Source organism: Phyllobates terribilis, unplaced genomic scaffold, assembly GCF_046119375.1.
Source record: "Phyllobates terribilis strain yellow unplaced genomic scaffold, ASM4611937v1 Scaffold_243__1_contigs__length_2969482, whole genome shotgun sequence".
Lineage (NCBI taxonomy): Eukaryota > Metazoa > Chordata > Amphibia > Anura > Dendrobatidae > Phyllobates > Phyllobates terribilis.
In genome coordinates, this window is record NW_027363003.1 from 2,484,234 (window position 1) to 2,505,800 (window position 21,567).

Genomic DNA, 21,567 nt, shown 5'->3' on the forward strand with positions numbered 1-21,567 from the left:
GTGGGAACCAGGCATGTAGAGTCCATCCGTTCACCTTTTCTGTGTCGCACAAAGACACGGTGGTTGGAACCAAAGATCTCAAATTTGAACTCACCAGACCAAGGCACAGATTTCCACTGGTCTAATGTCCATTGCTTGTGTTCTTTAGCCCAAACAAGTCTCTTCTACTTGTTGCCTGTCCTTAGCAGTGGTTTCCTAGCAGCTATTTTACCATGAGGGCCTGCTGCACAAAGTCTCCTCTTAACAGTTGTTGAAGAGATGTGTCTGCTGCTAGAACTGTGTGGCATTGACCTGGTCTCTAATCTGAGCTGCTGTTACCTGCGATTTCTGAGGCTGGTGACTCGGATAAACTTATCCTCAGAAGCAGAGGTGACTCTTGATATTACTTTCCTGGGGCGGTCCTCATGTGAGCCAGTTTCTTTGTAGCGCTTGATGGTTTTTGCAACTGCACTTGGGGACCCATTCAAAGTTTGCCCAATTTTTCGGACTGACTGACCTTCATTTCTTAAAATAATGATGGCCACTCGTTTTTCTTTACTTAGCTGCTTCTTTCTTGCCATAATACAAATTCTAACAGTCTATTCAGTAGGACTATCAGCTGTGTATCCACCTGACTTCTGCACAACACAACTGATGGTCCCAACCCCATTTATAAGGCAAGAAATCCCACTTATTAAACCTGACAGGGCACACCTGTGAAGTGAAAACCATTTCCGGTGACTACCTCTTGAAGCTCATCAAGAGAATGCCAAGAGTGTGCAAAGCAGTCATCAAAGCAAAAGGTGGCTACTTTGAAGAACCTAGAATATAAGACATATTTTCAGTTGTTTCACACTTTTTTGTTAAGTATATGATTCCACATGTGTTAATTCATAGTTTTGATGCCTTCAGTGTGAATGAACAATTTTCAAAGTCATGAAAATACAGAAAAATCTTTAAATGAGAAGGTGTGTCCAAACTTTTGGTCTGTACTGTATGTGCTCATTTCTACAGTGGGGAAAATAAGTATTTGATACTTTGCCGATTTTGCAAATTTTCCCACCTACAAAGAATGGAGAGGTCTGTAATTTTTATCGTAGATCACTTCACTTGTGAGAGACAGAATCTAAAAGTAATCCAGAAAATTACTTTGTATGATTTTTACATAATTCATTTGTATATTATTGCATGAAATAAATTTTTATGCAATAGAAAAACAGAACTTAATATTTTGGTACAGAAACTTTTGTTTGCAATTACAGAGGTCAGACGATTCCTGTAGTTCTTGACCAGGTTTGCACGCACTGCAGCAGGGATTTTGGCCCCTTCCCCCATACAGATCTTCTCCAGATCTTTCAGGTTTCGGGGCTGTCACTGGGCAGCATTGAGTTTCAACTCCCTCCAAAGATTTTCTATTGGGTTCAGGTCTGGAGACTGGCTAGGCCACTCCAGGACCTTGAAATGCTTCTTACGGAGCCACACCTTAGTTGCCTGGCTGTATATTTCGGGTCATTGTCCTGCTGAAAGACCCATTCTTGACCTTTCTCAGAATTATCTCATGAGGCGAGATCTTGCATGGAGCCCCAGACTAAGGAAGATTAACAGTCATCAATCTATATAGCTATAATATATGACGCGCCCCCTGGGCCGTGGGGTACTCGGTGCAGGGCCGGTCGGTGCAGGGGAGATGTCACAGTGGCGGTGACCCGGTCCGTGACCCAGGGCGGTCAATATAAGGAGATATTTACAGGGGATATATAGTTTTTATATACAGTTCGTGACGCCATCTGTGGTATGCGGCTATATGGAGCTGCCGCTGCGGAGCAGGTCCTCTGGAGCTGGTGTAAATGCAGCACAGTTGGTTTACCCCTCCACAGGTAGAGCTTAGCTCCAGGGCTGTGCTGAGATGTTATGGATGTTGCTGTTGCAGTTGTAGTGCAGGGGGTGATGGCGCGGCCAGAATAATTCACAGAGACAGTGGGGTGCAGTCTTCAGGGCTTACTCACAGTTGTTTAGTTCCTCAGGTTACACTTTCTGGACTACGACCTCCCACATCGCGCTACTTTCACCAGGCAGGGGTGCAGCAAACTCCCAGGTGTTTCAAGAGTGCCTGACAGGACCCCGTTCTATATGACCTCCTCAGCCGTCTTTCTGCGCTGGCCCTCACCCTTCTTGCCCTGTGCCTCGCCAAACAATGTCCCTAGTCGGTATCCTCGGATCTTTCTGGGCAACCTGGAGTTCCCTGGATCCTATGTGGTTACCTTTTTGGCGACTTGAGTGCGGATGTGGCAACTGCACCCTGAAAGTACAGAAGCCTCCGGTTCCTAGTTGAACTTTGTAATTCTCACTAGTTAGGGGCCGGTCCCCTCTGCGGCTTGATCCCTCCACCGCCTGGCAGATTCGGCATACAGGTGGCCTCCAGCACTGCCCGTACCCCTGGGATCCCTTCCACGCTCCTGGAGCCTTTCTCCTGCTCCTCTCTCTCTCTTTTCAGTCTTGGGCCTCTCTGGCTAGGCCCTCCTCCTGAGCAGAGCTCCTACAGAGCTCCTGCTCCCAACTCTTCCTCTCACTGAAGAACCCTTCTAGATTGTTCCACCTTCTTTTTATATCACTTCTTACTGAGCTCCCCTGATTTACTTCCTCCACCCACACCCACTACATGGTTCCCCCTATTTTCGTTCCCCCCACTCCAGCCCGGGACAGGGCTCTTCAGGGAAGCGACGCATCTTGCCCCTCCTGCTGGTCTGGAGTAGTGTAGTGTTGGATGCAGGTGTTAGGGTCCCGGGCAGCACTCTATCCTTACCTGAGAGTGAGATACCACACCTCTGGGTGAGATGCAGTACCTCTGTGGCGACTGAACCCACTGGGGCGCAACATATACACACATATATAATTCTAGACAATCGTGTTAAAAATGATGGTCGGCTTCCAGAAGAAAAGAGATCTCCCAGACAAGTAAGCAAATGTCCCGGGCACAGCCAAAGTCTACTGAAACCTCTTGAAAAGCTGCTTTTCTAATACTTCTTGTATGAGAACCTGAGATGCTACGTTAACCACTTCGCGCCAGAGCCTGTTTTTGCCTTCGTGACCGAGCCAATTTTTTAAATTCTGACCACTGTCACTTTATGAAGTAATTACTCTGGAACGCTTCAACGGATTCCCCTGATTCTGAGATTGTTTTTTCGTGACATATTGTACTTCATGTTAGTGGTAAAATTTCTTCGATATCACTTGCGTTTATTTGTGAAAAAATCGGAAATTTGGCGAAAATGTTGAAAATTTTGCAATTTTCAAACTTTGAATTTTCATGCCCTTAAATCAGAGAGATATGTCACACAAAATAGTTAATAAATAACATTTCCCACATGTCTACTTCACATCAGCTCAATTTTGGAACCAAATTTTTTTTTTGTTAGGAAGCTATAAGGGTTAAAAGTTGACCAGCGATTTCTCATTTTTACAACAAAATTTACAAAAACATTTTTTTAGGGACCACATCTTATTTGATGTGACTTTGAGGGGCCTTTATACAGAAAATACCCAAAAGTGATACCATTCTAAAAACTGCACCCCTCAAGGTGCTCAAAACCACATTCAAGAAGTTTATTAACCCTTCAGGTGCTTCACAGGAATTTTTGGAATGTGGAAGAAAACAATGAACATTTAACTTTTTTTCACAAAAAATTACCTTAGACCCAATATTTTTTAATTTTCGCAAGGGTAACAGGAAAAAATGGACTCCAAAATATGTTGTGGAATTTCTCCTGAGTACGCTGATACCCCATGTTGCATTTGGAGAGCACCTGAGGTGCCTAAACAGAGGAAACCCCCAACAAGTGACCCCATTTTGGAAACTAGACCCCTCAAGGAACTTATCTAGATGTGTGGTGAGCACCTTGAACCCCCAGGGACTTCACAGAATTTTATAATGTTGAAGTGTGAAAATAAAAAACACATTTTTAACACAAAACTGCTACTTTAGCCTCAAATTTTTAATTTTCACAAGGGCAGCCAGAAAAATGGACCCCAAAATGTGTTGTGCTCTTTCTCCTGAGCACGCTGATACCCCATATGTGGTGCAAAACCACTGTTTGGGCGCACGGCATGGCTTGGAAGGTAAGGAGCGCCATTTGACTTTTGGAATGGAAATTTGGCTGGAATCGACAGCGGACGCCATGTTGCATTTGGAGAGCCCCTGAGGTGCCTAAACAGAGGAAACCCCCAACAAGTGACCGAATTTTACAATCTACTCCTCTGTATAAATTAATCTAGTGGTGGGAAAATAAGTAGATAGGTAAATGGTCACTAATCCCATAGATGAATTCCCAGAGAGGTGTCATTTCCAAAATGGGGTCACTTCCGGGGGGATTCTGCTGTTCTGGCACTTTTCAGAGGCGCTAGGTACCAGAACTAAAGAATCCCCCCTGAAGTGACCCCATTTTGGAAATGACACCCCTCTGGGAATTCATCTATGGGTTTAGTGACCATTTTAACTCAATGGATGATTTCCAGAAACAAGCACGTAATGGAAGGTTTAGATTCTGGAGAACCCCCCCCCCCCACCCACCCCTGGAAATTAAGTTAGCTCTACTCGAATGTGTCATTCACTAAATGAACCAAATGTTTGAATGACAAAATGGGATACATTTTTACAGTTTAAAAACGTGGTTCTGTGTGGAAGATTTTAAAGCAGTCAGTGATGCATAAGGCTGGCAATGATGGGCATTGTGGGCAATAGTAGCGGGTATCACACCTTATTCCTCTATTAGTACATACACGACATCTTTTCTGGGGCTTCCTTCTCGTTTCCGTTGCTGGAATAAGTGCAATAAAATGTCGCTCAGTGAGTCTTTTCACATCCTCAGATTCTAATGGATGAGCGGGGCTAACACTTTCAAAAACAAGATTTTCAATTACCTTTTCTTGATAATCAAGAAAAGGATCTGAATTTCCTGCTTTCTTGTACAACACAAAAGGATTGTATGTGGCCACCTGAAACAAATAAATAACCAACTTTTTATACCAGGTATAGGACTTTCTTGATACCTGGCATGGCTGTAGAACCTGGTCTGCAAGGTCCACACCCCCCATGTGTTTGTTGTAGTCAATGACTGCCACAGGTTTTTGCTTCGGAGTGGTGGATCCTAGCTCTACAGTGGCCCTTGTGGCATCTGTGTGGATCGAGCTGAGGACAAAAATATCCCTCTTATCCCTATACTTCAGGGCAAGCAGCTCTCCGTTGCGTACAGCCCCTGACTGCCCCTTTTGGAACTTTTGGTTGACCAATGGTTGTGGAAACCCCTGATGGTTTTTACGAATGGTCCCACAAGCTCCGATGTTGTGTTCAACCAGACTTGCTGGTGTAATAATTGTCCACATATAGATTGTAGCCTTTTTGAAAAAATGGACTTATCAGCTCCCAAACAATTTTTCCAGATGTCCCCAGATAAGTAGGGCATCCTGGTGGGTTTAGTTGGCTGTCTTTCCCCTCATATATGCGAAAAGCGGATGTGTATCCGGTTGAACTTTCGCACATTTTATAGAGCTTTATTCCAAACCTTGCCCTTTTAGATGGGATAAATTGCTTGAGGTGCAGTCTTCCTTTGAATTTTTACAAGGGACTCATCTATAGAAATATTTTGTGTTGGGGTGTAGAGCCTTCAGAATTTTTCTGACAAATTTTCAATGATGGGTCTAATTTTATATAACCTGTCATGTTCTGGGGTATTTCTGGGCAGGCATTGACTATTGTCGTTAAAATGCCAAAACAGCATGAGCATTTCATAACGGGTCCTAGGAAGAACGACTGAAAACATAGGGGTGGCTTGAACAGGGTGGTTGGACCAGTAGGATCGAATGCTCGGTTTTTTAACAAGCCCCATGGCAAATGTAAGTCCTAAATTTTTTTTGATTTCCGGGACATTAGTTGGTGTCCATAAATTTGCCCTAGCATAGTAAGATCGGGGATTCTGGCTTATGAATTGGGATGCGTATAAATTTGTTTACACGACAATATGCTCTAGCAAGCTGTCTGTAAAAAACAAATTAAAAAAATGAATTGGTCCAAAATCTTCCACCTCCACATTTATACCAGGAATGGCGTTGAAATCAGGGCTGAATGGAGCAGCCGAATCCGAAGCCTCCCATCTGGGAAATGCTATATCATGTGGCAAAGCCCCTTGTACACTGGCATGCGCCAATTCACTAGTAGCAGGGACAGCGCTTGTACTGGGCAGTGTTCCCTGATTTGGAGACGTTTCTCCAGTAGCGCTATTTGCCCCTATTGCTGTACTGGTCCTTGGGCTTGAGGATGGACCAGAATCACTGCTCATTTCTGAGCTCTCAGTGTCGCCGCTACTAAAGCCCTCAAAATCCACATCTCCATCTGAGATTGCACTGTCATCAGTGTCAGAACACAGCAGGGCATTCACCTCCTCTGCGGTATAAGTCTGACGGGCCATTTTATTTGTTTTTATATTTTTTGACTGGACAGGACTGACGGGACTGACCTGCCAGGACTGACTGACCCGACAGGACTGACTGACAGGACTGACGGGACTGACCTGCCAGGACTGACTGACCTGACAGGACTGACTGACCTGACAGGACTGACTGACTGACAGGACTGACTAACCCTAACCTAACTCTTACTTTCTTTTTTTTTTTTACTTTCACAGTGGCAAGGCTGACACAGCTCTTGTCACACTGTTTCTCCTCTGCTCTCTCACTGAGATCGGAGGGGATACCGTGTATTTATCAGGCAGATCGCCTGGGAAAGTTTGTTGCTAAAACAAACTTCCCTAGTGATCTCTCTGATTGGCTGGTGTGACGCTGACATCATCGAGACCTGAGCCAATCAAGTCTCGATGAGGTCAGAGGTCACAGCACCGGGATCCCCTCGCTGCTAAGGTATGTGGGGGTCCCGATCACCGACTGTCACTATCTTTTAAACGCCTCGATCGCTATGGATCGCGGCATCTAGAAGATAGGAGCAGGTTAACATTATGGGGACCTGATCCAATCAGGTCCCCATGATGTCACATGTCAGAGCTATCTCTCTGCACCGGAACCGCAGCGCTTGCAGGACCCTGGGTACAGTGGGCGGTCCTGAACCGGTTAACAGATGGAGCATCATGTCCTTCAGACCACCACTTTTATGGCCTGGTATTATTGTAGCTTGGATTAGGGTATACAACAACCATGCTTTGTGCACTGCAGTCTACACTCGTCCAGTCCAGTCGGGCCTCCCTGACTGTTGGTCAGTAAGATATGTGTAAGTATTTTCTGTATGATATATTATTCTGCTGATACAACTAGTGAGAACTCCGGGCACAAAGATTTCATTCTTTTGTCTGAGTTAAATGCTTTGAAAAACATGATTCAATCCGAGCACCATATCTAAGGAGTCTCGCCACGTGAAGCTAGTTTCATGAAAACGTGCCTCCATTTTTTACTTATTAAAGTGTTGTACAAGGTCTGACCTCGTGTTTTTGCCATAAACCAGAATCATTTTATAATAAATCTGCCAGATGCTGCGGGGGAAGAGATACTGGCACCATGCCTGCCCTGTGCATCAGTAATCACAGGACACCCCTATAAATATCTGACATAAAAGGACATTGAACATTAACTGAACAACATGTACAGCAATTCTTTCTATCTCTGTATGCCCCTGAAGAAAATCATTCTACATATCCGCATATTTAAGTGACCCTCCACAGGAGCATCATTATGAACCCTAAGGTGTCATTACAGGGGTCTCATGGTCATCAGCTAGAACATTGAAACAAATGATGGGACATGTGAAATGTAATCCTTCTTACATGGGACATGTAGACCACCTTCCATTTATCCTGCGGCCTATAGTTATACGGAGCTATTCTGTAGTAGGTGTGTAGATATTGTGATCTTTTGGCCACTTTACCTGCATACAAATCTACTTCTGTATTTCTGTGCTCCAGCTCTGTGTGCTGCTTGGTCTGGAATACGTGAGCTGCGGGGACTTTAACACCTTCCTTCTGGAGAAGGGGCGGCTTGACATCCCCAGCGCAAGGTACATTTTATGTTACCTACAAACCTGATCATAACTGTATAGAAATGTCTAGCATTCATCCGTTCACTTCCCTGCTGTATTATCTGCCTTTGGGTTCTGGTGTTTTTAATATAAAAAATACTGTAGATTGCAGCGAAATTAACCAGAACATTGACAGAAATCTGAGTGGCCTCATTATTCTTCAGTGGGATCTGGCAGGATTTGTTGTATGTTCTGCATATGGTCATCTTGTTCTAATCGTCCAGTCAATGTAGATAATATTGGCTGGAAGCAATATCTTTGTGTTTCTTGTCTTCTCCTCGGAAAGTTACACTCATTCATGTCTTTCTGTCAGATTCTATGCCGCTGAACTGGTCTGTGGAATCCAGTACCTCCACTCCAAGGGCGTCATCCACAGAGACCTCAAGCCCGAGAACATCCTGGTGGCTGAAACGGGCCATATTAAGATCACAGATTTCGGTCTCGCAATTGACAACATGCATGGAGACCGAACAGCCACCGAATACGCTGGGACTGCCGGTTACATGGCTCCTGAGGTGGGATAATAGTGCTTTCCTATTTAGTTTTCGCTAAAATTACAGTCCATGGGAATGTTAACATTTTGACCTTTTTGTTCTTACTTCCATGATAGATTTTTGCTGGCGAGGAGTATAACGCCGGAGTAGACTGGTATTCTCTTGGCGTCATCTTAAAAGATATGGTTACCAGTGAGTGTACGTTCCATCTGACACTCGATGAGGCATCCTCCGGCATTGATGACATCATTAAACAGGTCAGTATAATTCCAGGTTATTAGTACTATGGGTTGTACAATATTCATTTAAATGGTGAAGTTGTGAGAATGTTTTATTGCCTCTACCGCTTACCTTCATGGGTTTTACTTTATTGTTTTTAGCTCCTACAGAAAGATCCAGCCAGACGCTTAGGAGTCCATGGTAACATCCGAGAGCACGTGTTTTTCCAGTGTATTGATTGGGTCTCTGTGGAAGCCCTGAAAGTGCCTCCACCTCACATCCCTGTAGTAAGCATATGACCAGATCACATTGCACCTCTGTTAAGTATTAGTTAGCGCTGACACTTAGGCTATGTGCCCACGATGCAGAAATGCTCAGGATTTTTTCCTGAGCGTTTCTGCATCTCCCTGGCAGAAAAAAACGCACGCGGATTGTACATGCGGATCGTACATGCGGATTGTACTTGCGGATCGTACATGCGGATCGTACATGCGGATCGTACATGCGGATCGTACATGCGGATCGTGCATGCGGATCGTGCATGCGGATCGTACATGCGGATCGTACATGCGGATCGTACATGCGGATCGTACATGCGGATTGTACATGCGGATTGTACATGCGGATTGTACATGTGGATTGTACATGCGGCTTGTACATGCGTTTTTCCTGCTGGGGACATGCGGAAATGGAGCGTTATTCACTGACATTTCCGCATGCGGATTGTACATGCGGATCGTACATGCGGATCGTACATGCGGATTGTACATGCGGATTGTACATGCGGATCGTACATGCGGATCGTACATGCGGATCGTACATGCGGATCGTACATGCGGATCGTACATGCGGATCGTACATGCGGATCGTACATGCGGATTGTACATGCGGATTGTACATGTGGATCATACATGCAGATTGTACATGCGCATTGTACATGCGTTTTTCCTGCCAGGGACATGCGGATGTGAAGCGTTCTTCACATGCATTTCCGCATGCGGATTGACAAGCGCTTTCCAAGCGATTTTAGCATCACTTGGAAAGTGCTTGTGACAACTAGGTCACACTATATAAATCCATGCAAACTGCATGGATTTATATAGTGTGACCCGAGAGAGTGGTTAAAAATAAAAAAAACAAATGTATACTTACCCTCCGATGGCCCGCGCTGGCTTGCTTTGCTCGGTGCTGGCACTTTGCAGTGGATTGAAAGACCTGCCGATGTCAGCGTCGCATGACCCGTCACATGTCTCTGACGTCAGCGCAGGTCCTTCAATCCACTGCAAAGTGCCGGGAAGCAAGTAGGAGCGCAGCGCGGGCCGCCGGAAGGTAAATATACATTTATTTTTTATTTTATTCTTTTTTTACAGATTTTTTAATGGTGCCTGGGTCTGGAGGAGAGTCTCCTCTCCTCTAGTCCTGGGTACCATCCACACATTAGAACGCACCAATTACGCAAGTACAGATGCAGTCTTGCGGAATTGGCGCGTTCTAATGCAAGTCAATGGCGGCGATAAACGCAGCATTTCCGCAAAATAATTGGTAGTGCTGCGTTTTTTTCCGTAATGATAATCCTCAGCGGATATTTCCACAGCATGTGCACAGCACATGCGGATTATCATTGCTGCCCTTCTACCATGCGTTTTTAATGCGTTTCCGCGCTGCAAAAACGCTGCAGAAACGCATTAAAAACGCATCGTGGGCACACAGCCTAACATTGGAAAATCAACATCATCCAGAGCTGCTGGTCCTGGTCTGATGGTCCAGATCATTTCATATCATCCTTCTCCAGAACGTTTGAGATTTTGGTAATAATTATTTTTTTGTTTGTTTTATAGCCATCTAAAGCTCATCACCGTTCTCGACCACACCATCTGGAGAAATTAGAAGCAGCAGAGGCCAAAAAGTCACCTCTATCAGCAAAGGACCAGGCCATGTTCAAGGGATTTTCTTTTGTCAACTTGGAAACCCTTGACAAGACACCAGCTCCATAGTCATCAGAGCCAGCTGTCTTCCTCAGCCTCCAGAAGACCTTGAAGAACTGAAGATTGGACATCACTTTGATGATCATCTGAAAGCACTGCTGGAATGAAGATGGCCATGGATACGACACTGAGGGACCCAAAACACAGACCCCAAAGATGAAGAAGCCAGACAATGTAATCATGCGCTGGCAGTAAGTATAAGCGCCACAACATCTGCGCTTCACTATACTCATAGGCATGTGCAGAACATTTTACACTAACTGGTAATTGGATTTCCTCTTGCTCATGACAGCTCCATCTTTCGGTGCTGTCTTGGGCTAAGAAGAAATAACATGGTGTGCGATGGCCGGCTATTAAGGGGAGGAAGGAGGCCGGATTTTTTTTTTAACTAACATTGCACATGTCTATGATCATTTTTACCATTACCGGTAGTAAGATTTCCTCACACTCATGAAAGTGCTGTCATGGGTGTTGGGAAGAGGTGTGTGATGGCCGGCTATTAAGGGGAGGAAGGAGGCCGGATTTTTTTTTTTTTTTTAAAAAATGATCAGTTAGTAATGAAGATAAGCATAGCAATGACAGAGGATCCCAATATATGACACCAAAGACAGAGATGCCAGCAGATCTACTCCTATTCTGGCAGCAAGTATAAGCGCCACAACATCTGCGCTTCATGATACTCATAGGCATGTGCAGAACATTTTACCTTAACTGGTAATTGGATTTCCTCTTGCTCATAACAGCTCCAGTCTTTGGTGCTGTCTTGGGGTAAGAAGAAATAACATGGTGTGCGATGGCCGGCTATTAAGGGGAGGAGGAGGCCAGATTTTTTTTTAACCAACATTGCACATGTCTATGATCATTTTTACCAGTAACAGTAGTAAGATGACTTCTGAGACCCAACAACAAAATTTCCCCAAAAAGTCCCATGTAATAACGACAACATACAGAATTTAACCAAAACTCCTTTTAATGGTTAGAGGTCGGTCACAGCCAAAAAGGATGTGCTCAGCGCGTAACTGGTATAAAACCCGGTTAAGGCACTATTGGCCAGCTGAAACGGGTACAAATCCATATTCCACTGCCGGACTCCCGGCGCATATCATACTTCGTACTGGAGAAAAACATCAAGATAGAGCAAATGACTGCTGCTGTGACTTAAATACAGAACAACCAAATAATACCAACAAAACACACTGTACATGGGAAAAAAGGGGAGGGGTGGTGGGAAACGCAGACTGCGGGTCCCATGCTTGTGTGGAGAGAGGCAGGAAGAGGCAGGTGACTAGCCCAGGGGATGGGGGAAGACTCGGTTACCCGGGCCTTTAGCCTTAAGGAGGTCGCGGTGGTCGGCTCCCGGGCCCGTACTCTGGGGTCTCTCTTTAAAAAGGCGTTGATAGATGTTAAGTTTATAAAAGTTCGTGACGCAACCTGTGGCTTCTGGTGAGGATCACCAGCGCTGCGCAGTCCACTGAGGCCGATGATAAGGCAGCTGGATGGTATAGCTCCCCACAGGTGGAGCTAGGCCTCAGGGCAGTGTATGACGGGGTATGCAGGACAAGGAGACTCAGCCGCGTCAGAGCAAGAACAGGGACAGACACGATAGTCACTTCAGTACCTTTTACTGATGGAAATTCAGGCACGTCCCGGAGCACTGTAGGGTGAAGAGTGTATGTCCGGATCCTCCCCAATGAGCGGGTTTTGGGCCTCCTGTTCCTTGCCTCTGCGTAGTAAGTTTCTGACCTGCCTGGAGCTAGGCCTAACTTTGTCTCTGTCCTGCGCTGGCTGTCCTTGTGGTAGGGCCTTCTCTTGGAGTGCACGCTCCCGACCTACGGGGCCTATGTGTCTCCTGGCTCTGGTACGTATCAGCACTTTAGCGATCCTGGGACTTGTAGTTCTCCAGGGATTCCGGTTATATCTTACTGGGTCGGGGATATCCCGGTAAGCTTCGGACCCGGTGTCCGGTAATTTCTTCTTCGGGGTGAGCTAGTTAAGCTCCTCTGCCCCCTATGTACTAACTCTCTCCTCTCGCCTTCGGCCTACTCGGGCCCTCAATAGGCTACTCACACTAACGGCAGCTTGCCGCGCTTCACTGATCTTATGGCGCCGGCACACCTAAGCTCACTATTCTGAGCTACGACTCAACCGGGCTCAACTCTGTATTCAGGCTTGCACTAACTGAACTCTCCAGAGGAATTGCTGAGTCACTGAGCTCCACTGCAGACTGACCTGTTTCTGTGTCTCACTCTGCAGGAACTGACTGCCTGGCTCCACCTTCCCTTCTTTATATATCCCTAACGGGCTCCCTCTGGTGGTCTGAGATGGAAGGTGGAGATGTGTGAATGGTTATGGGGGCCTCTTGTGGAGGAATCCGTCAATACACCCTTCTAGGATCTGTCATACCAAGCACAGCTGGGCTTCACATTCCCCCCTAGTTAATCTCAGCACTCCCGAGCTGAAGTACATTTTATAAAACAATAACAATAGTAAACTTAAGCAATACATGAACAATATTCCCTTTATGGGAGGCACGAATCTTAAACGTTGCATAACAAAACAATTACAGAGTGTCCTCAGAATCCAAGTCTCCTGTGGTGAGGTTCCCAGCAAGGATGTCCATCTCACAAGGTAGAGTACTTTGGTAGTTTTGAGGGACCTGTCCTAAACCTTCTACGTTGGCCCTGGGGTAGCTGCAGGGCATGAAGATCCCGAGTTGGACCTCCAAAAGAGCCACTCCAAACAGGTTTTGCTTCTGAGGTCACCTAAAGGGCACTCCAGGGAGCGCTATTATATATAGTAAGAGTTTTTGGGCTGCACACAGTCCTCAGCCACGAAGTTCTTAGGCAAATAAAGAATTAATGAGAAAAAAGCACAAATGGATAAGCATGCATAAAAATAAACAGTCATGCAGTACATTACAATTTAATATACAATACCCCAGGGGTAACTATATATATTTTCAGAGATTTTTAACTATCTACTGAGTGTACCTAACAGGAGGTTTACCTCTTGTACTACATATTGACCTGCGTAGTGCTGTGGTTGGTGGAGTGTCAGTGTCTGTATCCTCAGTTACTCTACCAGTTCTACATGTAACCATGTTGTAAAACTGCCTTAACCTCTCTCTTGGACTGGCAAGTCTACCATTGGCTGGGCCCTGTTGCTCTGCTCCTGCCGGGGATCCTTCATCCGGGGATACTTCTTGAGCTGGCTCTTCTACAGCACTTACAGGTTTAACTTGCTGTGGAGGGTTTGCTGGCTGTTCATAGAATTGGAGTACTGGAATAATTACTGCACCTCCTATTTGAGGCCAATCCGCTGGGAAGTCTCCTAGGTCAGTGTGGGTCACTGCTTCTTTAGGTTCTTCCTGGGTTGTGAGAGGCACTTTTTCTTGGTGTTTCTGTAAGTCTGGACACAACTTTAGGTGGTCCCTGGACACTGTGGCAGATGTTCTTCCTCCATCACGACTAATTATGCATGTCTTTTTGTTGTTAAACCGTGACGGTAACACAGTGTAGGGGTCTTTTTCCCACTGGTCATCAAGTTTGTGGTTACTTCTTTTTCTTTTTAACACTGTTTCACCTGGTGTGAAAGGTTCTGCGGGTGCGTTTTTGTTGTATTAAACTTCCTGCTTTTCTCTCACCCGAGTAAGACTGTCCTTGACACAAGCTTGTACCCTTCTGTACTGCTCTTGTCTGGTTTTGTCCCAGTCCTCAGTGGTCATATCAGCTTCAGGTTCAACAACACCAAGCTCCAGATCCATGGGCTGCTTTCCTGGCCTTGCCCGCATGAGATATGCCGAAGTGCAGTTGGTGGAACTCACTGGTATATGATTCTACAGATCCACTAGGTCAGGTAGTAGGTCTGGCCACTGGTTTCTCTCCTCAAGTGGTATGGTCTTTAGCAGGTCGATGATAATGTTGTTCATCTTTTCGCAGAGACCGTTTGTTTGCGGGTGATACGGTGTAGCTCTTATATTTTTACACCCGTAGAGATGGCAGAACTCCTTAAACAGCTCAGCCTCAAAGGCCGGGCCCTGGTCCGTCAGCACCTGCTCAGGGTAACCATGGGGTCTGCAGAAATACGCTTGGAACGTCTTTGCTGCTGTCTCTGCCGTCAGGTCTTTGACGGGGGCGACCACCAAGAAACGTGAGTAGTGATCCACCATAGTCAGAGCATAGGAGTACCCTGAACTGCTGGGGGAGAGCTCAACATGGTCCAGGGCCACGATCTCCAGGGGTCGAGTCGTCTTGATGGGTTGCAGGGGTGCCTTCTGGCTGCTGAAGTCTTTCCTTCTTAGGCCGCAGGGTCCACAGTCCCAGCACCACCTCTCAATGGAGCTGCGCATTTCTACCCAGTAGAATCGACATTTCAGCAGGGTCTCTAGCTTTTTCCAACCAAAGTGCCCCGCCTGATCGTGGTAAGCCTCTAATACCATCTGGATGTCTGTCTTAGGGACTACTATCTGCCATACCATCTCATGAGTCTTTGGATTGACGCACCTCCGGCACAGCTTCTCATGGTAGATAAACAGCCGACTTCGCTCATTCCACAGCTGCTTTGCTTGCAGAGACGCATCTTTCTCCAGGGAGGCACCTTCTTGAGTTATCAGCTGTTTGATGCGGCTGACAACCGGGTCGCTATCCTGGGTCTCTTTCCAGCTGTGCTGAGACAGGGGGTTTAACGTTTTTCCACGCTGATTCCTGGAGGCTCGTTGCTCATGGATCATCCCACTTCGATGAAGGGCAGGTAGCTCAATCTCTTCCAGGTCATCCACTTCTTCTTCTGTGTCTGACTGGTGAGGCATCCTAGACAGGGCATCGGCTTTGGCGTTCTTGCGGCCCGCCCGGTATTTGATTGTAAATTGGTAGTTTGACAGCCGAGCCATCCATCGTTGTTCCGGAGCTCTCAACTTAGCTGTTTCAAGATGGGTCAAGGGGTTGTTATCAGTAAAGGCAGTGAACTTGCTGGAAGCCAGATAGTGCTTGAATCTTTCAGTGATGGCCCAGACCAAGTCCAGGAACTCCAACTTGAAGCTGCTATAGTTCTCTGGGTTCCTCTCAGTCGGGTGGAGCTTCCTACTTGCGTATGCGATCACCTTCTCCTGCCCATTCTGCTTCTGACTTAGAACAGCACCCAGGCCTTCGTTGCTGGCATCTGTATACAGTAGGAACGGTTGGCTGTAGTCAGGGTAGACTAGGATCTCATCACCTGTCAGGATCTCCTTCATCTCCTGAAACGACTCGGCTTGCTCCTTACCCCAGTGGAATGGGGGTTTTTTGCCTTTGGGGGACTGTCCTACCAGGAGGTCTTGCAGAGGAGCTGCTCTCTTAGTGTAGTCCTTTACGAACCTCCGGTAGTATCCTACTAGTCCCAAGAACTGACGCACCTCCTTGAGGTTCTTCGGCTCTGGCCACTTCTGGATGGCTGTGACTTTCTCCGGGTCTGGTGCTTCCCCTTCCGGACTGACAATGTGCCCCAAGTACTGTACCTTTCTCTAGAGTAGGTTGCACTTTGAGGGCTTCAACTGCATCCCATACCGGGACAGTGACTCAAATACCTCTGCCAGGTGTTTCAAGTGGTCCTCGTACGTTCTGGAGTACACAATTACATCGTCCAGGTAAAGTAACACAGTCTCGAAGTTGCGGTGTCCCAGGCAGCACTCCATCAATCTCTGGAACGTTCCGGGGGCATTGCAGAGTCCAAACGGCATACTGTTGAACTCGCAGAGTCCCATCGGGGTGGTGAAGGCCGTCTTCTCCCGATCCTCCTCAGCCACAGCTACTTGCCAGTACCCACTAGTGAAGTCAAGGGTGGAAAAGTAATTTGCAGACTTTAAGGCAGCTAGGGACTCCTCTATGCGTGGTAAAGGGTATGCATCTTTATGTGTAATGCGATTTACTTGACGGTAATCTACACACATTCTCATGCTCCCGTCCTTGTTCCTAACCAGCACTAGGGGAGCTGCCCAGGGACTACAACTATCCCTTATCACTCCCGCCTTCCTCATGTCATGCAGCATTTCTTTTTCCTTCTGGTAGTGAGCTGGGGGTATAGGCCTATAACGTTCTTTGATTGGGGAATGGTTGCCTGTGGGGGTATGATGTTGAACCCCCTTAACCCTTCCGAAGTCTAGTGGATGTTTCTGAACACCTGCGAGTACTCTTGAACCACCCAGTGTACACCCTGTTTTTGGTGGGTAGGAGTGGTGTCCGACCCAACAGGGAGCGGTTGACACCAATCCTCCACCTGGGTTGCAGGGTCATTATCCTCCACTTCTTCTGGTGAAGTTAAGGACTCCGCCTCATGGATGCAGTTGTTGTTGACAGCATGTAATTTGGCAACAGTGGCATAACGTGGCAGTTTGACCTCATCTTCCCCTAAGTTGAGAAGATGGACGGGCACCCTCCCATTACGTACATCTACCACTCCCCTGGCAGTTAAGAGCGTGGGTATGTGCTCAGAGCATAGGGGTTCTACTACCGCCTGGTAGCTCTGTCCTCTAAGACCTATGGCAGCTCTTCATCAGATGAGCATTTCACTCATTGGGGAAACGACAATGGGTATGGGGTCTGTTACCCGCACGTTACTGATTTCACCATCTGTTAACTTTACTTGCTGTTGATACATCAGGACGCGGATCTCCCTCTGCAGTGCCCTCCTCTCTCTCGGTCTGGCAGTGTCGGCGATCTGTTGGAGCAAGAACACAACTTCTCCCAAACAGTTACCAACAACGTTAGTGCCCAATACCATATACGGGTTGCTGTCATCAGGGTTATTCTCCACTACAATTAGTCCCTGGTCCTTCAGCTCCACTCTCCCCACCTTTACAGTCACATTCTTAACCCCGAGTAGGTTAAGGAGGAGTCCATTTGAGGCATACACAGACAGATTTGGAGCTGGCGGACGTAGGTCGTCCATGGACCAGAACCTCTTGTAGAGGACTTCAGGCATGATGGTTACCTGAGATCCTGTGTCCAGCAGGGCATGCGTCGGGATCCCGTCCAGTACAATGGACAGGAAAGGTCTTCCTCCGACGAACCTGTTGTACCAGTCTGATGGGCCTGGTGAGTCTACTCCTGGGTGTCGGCCCTCGGACCCAGGGTTTTCTCGTTTAAAGGACAATTGTGGGCGATGTGTCCGGTCTTGCGGCAGCGGTAGCAGGCTGGGTCCTTTGGTGGACGGCGCTAGTCACTGATCCTCGGCGAGGGTGGTGTTGGTCTCCTCCTCCTTCGCATCCAGGGGACATTCTCAGGGCTATCGGCTAACAGGATCTTCCCTCCTTCCTCAGGCTCCGTCCGCAACTGCAGAGCACTCAGCACAGTGGTCAGGGTTTTACTCAACTGACGCACCTCAGAGCGCAGACTGTCCAGTTCTTTAGGGGACGTTGCTGGAACTTTAGCTTCAGCAGCCACCGGGGAAAAGGTGGGTGTTGCAGGTACTGGGGTCGCCCCACCCTGGTAACGTTGGATGGCATTTGTTTCCAGGGGCTGCAGTCCTTTTATAGCCATGTCCTTAAGATTGTCAAAGGTAGCTTCTGGATGATCCAGGGACCACCAACGCACAGTCCTGCTCTCCTCTGGAGACCTCAGTCCCCGGACAAACTGTTCCTTCAGCATTTTGTTCTCATTTTCAACGCTGGTTGGACTAACCTGGTTTAGAGCCCGCAGGGCCCCCTGTAGACGCCAGGCGTAGTCCCGAACATTGTCCTCTGGTTGTTGGGAACAGCTGTAAAACCTCATCTGGAGGTCCGCCTCAGTAAGGTCCTCAAAGACAGTCTGTAGTTTTTGAAATATTGCGGACACTGACTCCTGGTCTGCGGCCGATCATGTTTCCACTTCCCGCTCCGCAGCACCGGTCAGCTGTCCTAATACAACGGCGGCTCTTTGTTTGCCGGTCATGGAGTACATGTCCAAGATACCACATATCTTCCGTTTGAATCCAGACAGGGTATTTGGTTTGCCGTTGTACTGGGGGAGCCACTTTGCTCCAGGAATGTACGGTAAAGTCATAGGAATTACGGGTGTTACAGGCGCTGCTGGTGGAGCGGCGGCTTCGGCCTGCTCATCATCGGGCTGAACTTCAGGGACGTTGACCGGTAGGTTGGCGTTCTGCTGCTTGTCGGACATCTTGGCACCTCCCTAGTTAACCGTGGCCTACCTTCTGTTTTTTTTCTTCCGGTAGGCCGCAGCTCCGCAGGTGACGGTTGTCTTCAGGACCTTGCGTCCTACGTCAGAGCGTTCAGCGATGCTCCTTACAGGAACTGGCGCTTCTAGCTTTGACGTCAAGGCGTGGGGCGTGTCCGGGGCTTAGCGCTCTTTTGAAGGTACGCCCCTTATTTTCCCGCGGTTACGCCCTTCTTCTTGCTCAACGGCCCAACAATGGCGGCAACCTTCACCACAACTTTACGTACACAGTTCAGAATAAAGGCGCACAGTACCCGGTGGCAACGGGCACAACACTCTGTCGTTGCAGCGGGCACGTAATCCTGTTCGTGACGCCAGTTGGAGATGACTAGCCCAGGGGATGGGGGAAGACTCGGTTACCCGGGCCTTTAGCCTTAAGGAGGTCGCGGTGGTCGGCTCCCGGGCCCGTACTCTGGGGTCTCTCTTTAAAAAGGCGTTGATAGATGTTAAGTTTATAAAAGTTCGTGACGCCACCTGTGGCTTCTGGTGAGGATCACCAGCGCTGCGCAGTCCACTGAGGCCAATGATAAGGCAGCTGGATGGTATAGCTCCCACAGATGGAGCTAGGCCTCAGGGCAGTGTATGACGGGGTATGCAGGACAGAGAGACTCAGCCGCGTCAGAGCAAGAACAGGGACAGACACGATAGTCACTTCAGTACCTTTTACTGATGGAAATTCAGGCACTCCCCGGAGCAATGTAGGGTGAAGGGTGTATGTCCGGATCCTCCCCAATGAGCGGGTTTTGGGCCTCCTGTTCCTTGCCTCTGCTTAGTAAGTTTCTGACCTGCCTGAAGCTAGGCCTAACTTTGTCTCTGTCCTGCGCTGGCTGTCCTTGTGGTAGGGCCTTCTCTTGGAGTGCACTCTCCCGACCTACGGGGCCTATGTGTCTCCTGGCTCTGGTACGTATCAGCCCTTTAGCGATCCTGGGACTTGTAGTTCTCCAGGGATTCCGGTTATATCTTACTGGGTCGTGGATATCCCGGTAAGCTTCGGACCCGGTGTCCGGTAAATTCTTCTTCGGGGTGAGCTAGTTAAGCTCCTCTGCCCCCTATGTACTAACTCTCTCTACTCGCCTTCGGCCTACTCGGGCCCTCAATAGGCTACTCGCACTAACGGCAGCTTGCCGCGCTTCACCGATCTTATGGCACCGGCACACCTAAGCTCACTATTCTGAGCTACGACTCAACCGGGCTCAACTCTGTATTCAGGCTTGCACTAACTGAACTCTCCAGAGGAATTGCGGAGTCACTGAGCTCCACTGCAGACTGCCCTGTTTCTGTGTCTCACTCTGCAGGAACTGACTGCCTGGCTCCACCTTCCCTTCTTTATATATCCCTAACAGCTCCCTCTGGTGGTCTGAGGTGGAAGGTGGAGATGTGTGAATGGTTATGGGGGCCTCTTGTGGAGGAATCCGTCAATACACCCTTCTAGGATCTGTGATACCAAGCACAGCTGGGCTTCACACAGGGTCTGGACTTATAAAGAGGGGAAGAGGGAGGAAGAAGAGGATTATTGGGTGAAAGCCAGGAGGAGAGGAGAAAAAGAACATGGGACACACAATTTAACCCCTTCAGCAGGGCACAGCAGTCAAGGGGCATTCAATTAAAGATTGACGTGCCCTGCAGACTGCTGAGACCCAACAACAATATTTCCTCAAAAAGTCCCATGGAATAACGACAACACACAGATCTTAACCAAAACTCCTTTTAATGGGTAGAAGTCGGTCACAGCCAAAAAGGACATGCTCAGTATTTAACCGGTATAAAACTCGGTTAAGGCACTATTGGCCAGCTGAAACGGGTGCAAATCCATATGCCACAGCTGGACTCCCAGCGCAAGTCAGACTTCGTCCCGGAAAAAAACATCAAGATGGAGAAAATGACCGCTAAGGAGGAGCGGAGTATTTATACTGCGCTCCGCCCCCCACCCATTTGGTAAAAAGCTTGTTCTATGCTATCCTGGAGACCGGAGAGAAAAATATCCAGCCCTATTTCCGTCAGATGGACTCCATCGGGTAGCATAAGACTGGAATTGTCTCCCTCAAGTTGGTGATGCCTCATGACCACTCCGGCCTTAAAACGGATAAAGCGGGACAAGCGGGCATTAAGCGTGCGCACAGAACGTTCAACTGCCGCCACATCTCTCGCGCCCTGCCATGCAACACGTGACATGACCTCTGACCAAATCAGAGTAAGCTCTGGAAAAAGTCTGTGGAATTTATCCACGTCGGAGCGCATGATTGTGAGGAGTTCCGCTAGGTGAAAGGAGCAGAGATCATTCCCGCCCGCATGCAGGACTAGAATTAAGGGAGAGGAAGCAGTCTGAGCTATCCGCACCACCTCGGGAAGAACCTGAGGCCAGGTCAAGCCTCTTATTCCTCTCAAAAAAACGTTGATGCCGTGGAACCCAAGACCTCTGCCACCTGGTCGACGTTCTGCTCTTTGGGATGCCCAGAAGATGTAAGAGTGGCCCAGTATCCTCACTGTGTGTTTTACACCATCTATGAAGAGATAATAAAGTTAGTGAAGCAATAAATTCGGTCTGATGTATCTTGCAAAACAGGAGGAACGCCATCTACCAATGTGCTGGATCTCGGAGTTAGGCAAACCAGCACGGGCTGCTTCGGTAG

At 47.8% G+C, this 21,567-nt stretch overlaps 1 protein-coding gene across 3 annotated transcripts in view; it reads right to left on the minus strand.

Annotated features, from left to right (window-relative positions):
* Nucleotides 1-20,628: 20,628 nt before the first annotated feature.
* LOC141217696 (uncharacterized) overlaps nt 20,629-21,567 on the minus strand; it is a 50,626-nt gene continuing 49,687 nt past the window's right edge. For all 3 annotated transcript variants that reach the window (XR_012286496.1, XM_073665833.1, XM_073665832.1), the window contains one exon: nt 20,629-21,438. Coding sequence is in view for 2 of the 3 variants with exons in the window: in XM_073665833.1 (XP_073521934.1) it covers nt 20,843-21,438 (596 nt within the window). In the remaining variant the exon portion in view is untranslated. The remainder of the gene's footprint in view (nt 21,439-21,567) is intronic.